The 7,220-nt window shown below is 43.6% G+C and overlaps 1 protein-coding gene across 1 annotated transcript; it reads right to left on the reverse strand.

The window, feature by feature from the left end:
* Positions 1-4,559: 4,559 nt before the first annotated feature.
* On the reverse strand, positions 4,560-6,731 carry mrpl52 (mitochondrial ribosomal protein L52). Its single transcript, XM_035613499.2, has 5 exons — positions 6,608-6,731; positions 5,953-6,022; positions 5,491-5,558; positions 4,975-5,039; positions 4,560-4,880 (listed from the first exon to the last, which is right to left on the reverse strand). Exons 1-5 carry the CDS (start codon positions 6,639-6,641, stop codon positions 4,716-4,718), a joined length of 402 nt encoding a protein of 133 aa, XP_035469392.2. The 5' UTR covers positions 6,642-6,731; the 3' UTR covers positions 4,560-4,715.
* Between the last annotated feature and the right edge of the window lie 489 nt (positions 6,732-7,220).

Raw genomic sequence — 7,220 nt, forward strand, 5'->3', positions numbered from 1 at the left:
TCAAATTTCATTTTACAGAGGGGCCCTGCAACACTGTCACCTAATGTAGTTTTTTTTCAAAACGCTGTACTCGTGATTTACTGTCAGCGTTATCGAAAAAAATCGTCAGGGGAGCACTTGGCTGGACACATACTTCAGAGGCCATAAAACCAAAACAGTGAGCTGAAAGATGCCAAAACAAATAAGAATGATTCTCTATGAGCGTGTCACTGCTTTCCACAGCTTTCCTGTAATCAAAGTGTATATCAGGCAATAATAGCAGGCTGATGAGCCACGTTTCTCTGCAAACCTCCGAAAGGCGAGGCCCTTTTTCAGACCTGACAATCAGCCCGACGCGGTCGTTGACCCCGAGCGCAGGCAGGTCGAGTTCTGGCTCGAGGATTTCTGCCGATCGTTAATGCGAGAGAGACCAAAAGAGGCATTTTTTGCAGCAGTTGTCATTATTAAAAATATGGCCTCGTCTGCTCCACTCGCATGAATATACTCTACACTAACCTGACCTTGTCTATTTTTTTTTTCTTCTTCTGCCCCAACATCTGGTCGTCCACTTTCCTCCACCACTGTCCCAAACTCTCTCTCTCTCTCTTTCTGCTTCACCTTGTGTTTCCATTCGTCTCAGTGGATCTTTTCTCATGCTCAATAACTGTTATGACTAATTTAATAAGTGATGGATGTGTCGATGCAGTGTGGGAACACGCACACTTTTCCAAAATGCCATCTTTTTCGGCACTAACTGTGTTGGGTTATAGTCGCCCAAGCACTTGTCATAGGGTTTATGCTTTCCAATCTAGAAGTTGTGTGCTTTATAGATCAGTTATGAGCATTAGTGACCGACAATTCTGTGTTGGCCAAGTTGTGGAAAACCTCAATGACTAACTGGACAACCAGCTACAGAGGATCTGGATCAGAATCCTTTCATAAACAACTTATGAGGCATTTATTAACGAAACCCGTTTCTCCTTCACAACTGGAAAAAAATGAATACCAGAGTAAAAAATCCATATTCTTTGAAGCGTTTGCTGGACTATGGACACATTTCTGCATGCTCCAGCTGATCGTTTGTGCATTAACTCAATAGGTTAGTGCTTCCCAACCCTTTTTTTTATTAGCTTGTGACTCCAAAACAAATGAAGCAACGTCTAGGATAATACATTTTGGGGCACGGGGTTTTCTTCCAAGCAGCTTTTCTGTTCACTTATCTATCTAATAACCTGTTAGATGTATTTTTGGGAGACCAATGCTATTATTCACGCCAGTAATTCACTGGGTGTCTCCATGTTCAGCGTTCCCTATAATTGCAAACAATTTACATAGTTGTTTCTTGGAGCCTTGCTAAGAATTCATATGCTCCTTTCTCAGGGAACTGTTAGGAAGCTACACAGGAGCCGATGCAGGCAGACGAGGGACAAGTCAAGTTTGAAGGGTTGCCGGAATGTGTTGCTGATGAGGAAACGGACAGAGAGAAGACACAAAACCCCTCAGACTGTGTCGGACGGCACATTTCTTTCTCTCAGGAGGACTTGTGGCTACTTTGGGAGGCGCGACCGAGTTAATCTGCCAAAGCATCTGCTCTCCTCGTCTCGCCGGTCAACACAGATGAACACAGGCGACATCTTTGGCTGTCATGCTGGCTCCTATTCTTCTTCTTCTTCTTCTTCTTCTTCTTCTTCTTCTTCTTCTCCTCCCTTTCTTCTCCCTCCCTCCCTCGCTCGCTCTCCCCGTCAGCCATTTTAATGCTGAACTCGTACAGTCTGGCAGGGCGGGCGCAGGAGCAACCGTCGGGCTCAGCACTTCTCCTCCACGCCAAGCAGGAAGTGGCCAGGACAGCTGCTTGCAATTCAACCTGAGACTTTGTTTGGGTGACCTACATTGTGGCACCATTTTGCTTTTTCTACTGTAACGTTTACAGCACCGTTTCTTTTCTTTTTCTTTTTCTCATTTTCTATTTTTTTTTTCACCTGGCTTCCAGTGCAAGCACTGTAATAAAGGAGACTTTTGACTTCATGCTACTTGATATTTAAAGTATCGCAGCAAGTAAGTGAAAAGGAAATTGACTGAAGTGCTACAAGATTTGAGGTTTCAGTTCAATACAATGACACTGAAGTCATTTAAAAAAAAATTGTTATGATTGGATTTTTGTCTTTGCTCTTTATCATTTATCAAAAATAAATTTGAAAAATAATTCAATAATCTTCTTTCAACTTAGTTTACCTCTTAAACTTTATTTAACAGCATATTCTACTACGGATTTGTACGGTTACTTAACAGATCGTTGCCCTTTTCCGGGACTGCAGACCTCAGACTACCTCCAGTTTCATCTTCATCTTTTGCATTTTAACAAACCGACATTAAATAATAGTGGAACCAATCCGTGCCGATGTACAAAACAAACAAAACTTCCCGGTTGACTGTCCAACTAGCAGCAAACAAAGACAACCACAAGCTGCGGCGCCAGTTCTCATACAGTCACAGTCACTTATGGGTCAAAAATGTTCAGGCTGTGTAACTGTGTCCATGGTGCTACCCAGGGTGCCCCCGTGCCCAGGAACACCCAGGTCAGGAAGCGGTCTTTGGGAGCGAGTTGCTGATTCAGACCCTCCAAAATCCCCCCCTACCACTCTCGACTCTGCAACCGGGGGCGCTGCCCATCCTCATGCACCCCCACCCCAGACAAATCTGCCAGGATCCCTCCCTGTTCGTCTGTGGATAAAACTACAGAAGGCCCGTCAGCTAATCCTCAAAAGTAACCACATCTGTCTCATCCTTCAAACCCCCCCCCCCCCTCCACACCGCTTCTTGCCTTTTATCCTCCATCCTAGCAGACTGACCTCACCTAACACCCCCGACCCCCCCTAAAGCATCCGCCTCCCCCACCACCCCTCCCTCCCTCTGTCGCTGACTCCTGCACAATAAGCAACATCTGGTTCTCATTTCACACAAAAAAAAAAAAAACAACACGAAGAAGGGAGAGGTGGGGGTGGGGGGGTGGGGGGTGGAGGAGAAGGACATTCGCAGAAAAAGCAGCATGTGAAAAGACGGTGAGTCGAGGGAAAATAATGGGGGGGGGGTTACTTTTCTCACTGCCGCTGAAGTCGGGGGTCTTTGATGGCCCAGGTGCGAGGATATGTGTGAGAGAAGAATAGGATGACTTCTGTCGCCTTGGTAACCGCTTTGACATTTCTTTAAACGCCCTTTTACTGCCCACCCCCCCAAAAAAACAGTCAGATCCTTTGGTCAACTGTATGAAATAAAAAAAAAACAAGGCAAGACAAGCAGGGGAAGAGGAGGAGGAGGAGGAGGAGAGGGGAGAAAAACTCCCATCTCCACAGAAAAGAATCTGCAACTCAGCGGCTCGCAACCCTAATTACAGTGGGGCTTTGCTGAAGTCTGCAACAAGACCCGGGCGAAGAGGCAGAGAGAGAGAAAGAGAAAGATGGAGGGGGAGAAAAAACGTGAGGGGGTGAAGGAAGTTAAAGTGAGGGTGAGTGCAGGGGAGAGAGGGGACGCTTACCTCATTTCGTAAACAGTCTGTTTATACGTCAAAGTCACTGCAAATTGCTGCCGACTTCACAAAAGGCACAGCTGCGCAGGCTCTCTGCAAAAACGTCCCCTCACACTGTAACTGCGAACGACACCAGGTCAAATGTTTCTTTCCCCAAAGATCTAAGACGTCTAAACAGAGCAGATTTGTGTATTTTGCTTCTAAAAAACCTTATGATGCAGAGGACAAGTGGTTTTTGCAGCTTGATTAAGACATTTTTTTTTCTTTTCCTTCCCCCCCCCCCCCCCGAGCTTAAAGAAAAATGAGCCGATACCAGAAAAATATCACTTTCTGTGGGACGGAGGGTTCTGCCAACTTGGCTGCAAGAGGCTAAAAGCTGCTTTCCAGACACCAGGCTGCGGCACGGCACATTCTAAAACTCCAGCTTTTCCTTTTGGGTTTGGTGGAGATGCCCCACGGAAAAACACAGACGAAGTGGCTTTAAATTAGTCGTGCAAAGCTGGATTAAAAAAACCTAAATGTGGCCAAAAAACATTCCCACTTTTCTACCTACAAACATCATCCAGCAAGTGAACCTGGACCGAGCTTGGACTTTTTTTTTTTGCTCAGGTGCAACATTAGGTTTCCATTTTATTGGAAGTCTACTTCCCAAAACGTTTGTCGTGTGTTTCAAGTAATAACACAGTTACTCGAGCATGCCAAGATGTGAGCCCTTCACTCACTCTGTCTTTCTCCGTAACACACGCACACACACACTGTACACACACACACACACACACACACACACACACACAGTGACGGCCCTGAATCAGTGCTACTTTATGTTCTCCAGCTCCGCCCTTCCTCCGCCTGCCCGACAAAACTCCCCTCTGAGCCCCAACACCGGACAAAATGGCGTTTTTTGTTTCTCTTAAAAAAAGAGAGAAATGCTGCATTCTAGTGGAAGCTGAGAGACGTTAAATTTGCTTCTTTTTTTTTGAAGTTATCCACAGAGATCCTCCATTTGTTTGTTTTTCCCCCAAGCAGCCGACAAACACTTGATCGAATCAGCCTCGTGTTCAAATTATGAAATCATTTATTTCAGGAATCCACGTCTAGTGGAAAAAAATCAAAAAATTATAAAGCAGGCAAAAACCCACACATCTTATATATAAATATATGCAACAAGGCTGAACATCAAGGTATTGGTTAGAGGGACGATATCACAACGTGACTATGGTTCTTGACTTTGAGGTTTCTTCTTCTTCAGCAGTAACTTCCCTTTGGGTTTGAACAAGAGAGACTCTTTGTGCTCCTCCAGTCTTTTGGCCTCGTCCTGTTTTTCCTTCCACCTGTCCATTCCTCCGTCCATCTCCGCGTTCAGCATCACGATTCGTCTCTGTGCGAAGGGAAGAACGTTACAGATGTGAGCGAGCAGATATTGTAAATACAGAAGGAGACGTTTGAAAGTAAATGTACGGGTTAGTACTCACTGCTATAACTTCTCTCTCTTGCTTCCTTCTCAACTGGCCCTTCATTGGTGGTGCTGCTCTTCCATCTGTCCACCGCAAAGAGAAAAAGTTATTAATACGCATTCAAACTATAATTTACAATACAAATCATGCTGCAAGAACAATTTTTTTTATTATTACACAAAATCACAAGCTTTCTCCTATTGTTGCAAGGGAAAAAGCAGATCAATTTGGAGATTAGAAATTATGAATATTATTCATTACGTCATTTACGGCTTGCGGAAACATAGTCTAAATAGAATATGTATACAAACAATTCATATTCTTATAAAAAAAAAATAGTGAGTGAGCCAAACCAAATTCTTTTCTACTTAAAGCACCATGAGAACAGCAGGACGTCAAGGAAGTTGAAGGAAATTCTTCACAAAAAGGAGGAAGAGATTATTGTTGTTGCCACATAGTTTCAGCTCCGAACTTAGATTATGTCACTTTGAAATATCTCCAAATACAATGAAAAATAAACAAATAAACGATTACCTGCAAACGACCAGTCAGGCAGGTCTGTCAGGGGTCCGTATTCTGTGCCGCTTCGAGGAAGTCCGTGTCTGAGAGCAAACGCACACACGTTATATAAAATTAGGAGGAGTAGACTCGTGACTTTACTGACAACGGTGGTTGAACCACTTCACCTGAAGAACCGATCATCTGCTATGGAGTGAAACTCAGCCACTGAGCCATTTGGTTTGACACAAATTCATAAAAACTCTGAATATTAAAAAGGTCCTAACACAGTAATTTAACAAGGACCTTCTTTAATGCAGAGCCTGACGATCAGGGGACAAAGCGACAGGCTTATTCAGGCCCTGACACTATTATGCGTGTCCGCTGACACTGTGTGTTTATGAATGGTGCACGTTCCCACAACAAATGTTCAAATAAAAGACGAGAGCGTGTCCCCCTGATCTAACAGCTAGACACATCCAGGAGAGGTAGACTTACTCTTTCCTCCATTTCTCTCCACCCTGTGCTCCGAGTGTGGTGCTGAACCGCCTGCTGGAGTTCCTCAACACTGGGAAACGACAAGTGGGGAAACAGAATGAGCACCAGACACAAACTACAGGCAATTTACAGGCAATTTACAGGCAACCTGTAGGCAACTTACAGGTAATTTACAGACAACGTACAGGCAACTTACAGGCAACCTACATGCAACTTACATGTAACTTACAGACAAATTACATGCAACTTACATGTAACTTACATGCAACCTACATGCAACTTACATGTAACTTACAGACAAATTACATGCAACTTACATGTAACTTACATGCAGCTTACATGCAACTTACATGCAACTTACGGACAACCTACATGCAACGTACAGACAGCAGAGTAAGAAGCTCGCAGTCGTGTGAACAACGTCACCGTCGCTGCTGCTTGTCAAACAGTTGACATGACCTAGCAGAGCTGTTAGCACTAGCGTTAGCTTGTCGACCGTAACCCGTGGTTGTCGGAACAGACTCTGTGTTAAAAGGCAGCGACAGAGCACAGACACACATTTCTTTCCCGCAGCTACTCGACGTAGCTCCGGTGGTTTAATCGGTGACTCTCGCACCGAGCTGGTTCAGTGAATATATAACCTCTGTCTTCTCACCCGCACAGCACAACGTCCTGATGGGGGCCGCCATCTTTGTCTGCAGTAACCACCGTCGACCGCCAGGTGGGGGTAAAGGATGCGCTTGTGAGAGGGGCCTGGCTTATTTCACCGTTTTGTTTTGTTTTGTTTTGTTTTGTTTTGTTTTGTTTTGTTTTGTTTTGTTTTGTTTTGTTTTGTTTTGTTTTGTTTTGTTTTGTTTTGTTTGTTTTTAAATCAAAAGATGGTTTTATTAATAAGATAAATGAATAAAACAAAAAACTCTGAAAGTATCGATTCGTTCTCAGTTTGTTTGTTTTCTTGTTCAGGTTATTCTCATGTTAAAATTATGCATTTTTTTGTTGTTACTGTTAACCCCCCCCCCCATCGGTTCTTTCAAACAAGTTCAAACACCATCACACGGAAGGCTATTAAGTGTCAAAGTATCTCCTGTCTTTGTGTGAGATTATGTACTGTACGTGAGCCCTTGACAACTTAAATCTTACATTTGGAAATTAACATTTTTTAAGTTTAAGTAATCATCTCAGAATGTAACATATATGTTGTTTTTGCCATTTAAATGATCTCATTTTTAGAATTAATGAATAATAAATTCCATAAAGAGTCACATACA

Source organism: Scophthalmus maximus, chromosome 12, assembly GCF_022379125.1.
Source record: "Scophthalmus maximus strain ysfricsl-2021 chromosome 12, ASM2237912v1, whole genome shotgun sequence".
In the NCBI taxonomy this organism is placed as follows: domain Eukaryota; kingdom Metazoa; phylum Chordata; class Actinopteri; order Pleuronectiformes; family Scophthalmidae; genus Scophthalmus; species Scophthalmus maximus.

Excerpts from the sequence above, each read along its gene's own strand:
- mrpl52 (XM_035613499.2), bottom strand. The coding sequence starts at position 6,641 with ATGGCGGCCCCCATCAGGACGTTGTGCTGTGCGG. Across the intron at positions 5,559-5,952 it reads GGAGAGAAATGGAGGAAAGA|ACACGGACTTCCTCGAAGCG; the intron begins GTAAGTCTACCT and ends GTTTGCTCTCAG. Across the intron at positions 5,040-5,490 it reads GCCTGACTGGTCGTTTGCAG|ATGGAAGAGCAGCACCACCA; the intron begins GTAATCGTTTAT and ends TGCGGTGGACAG.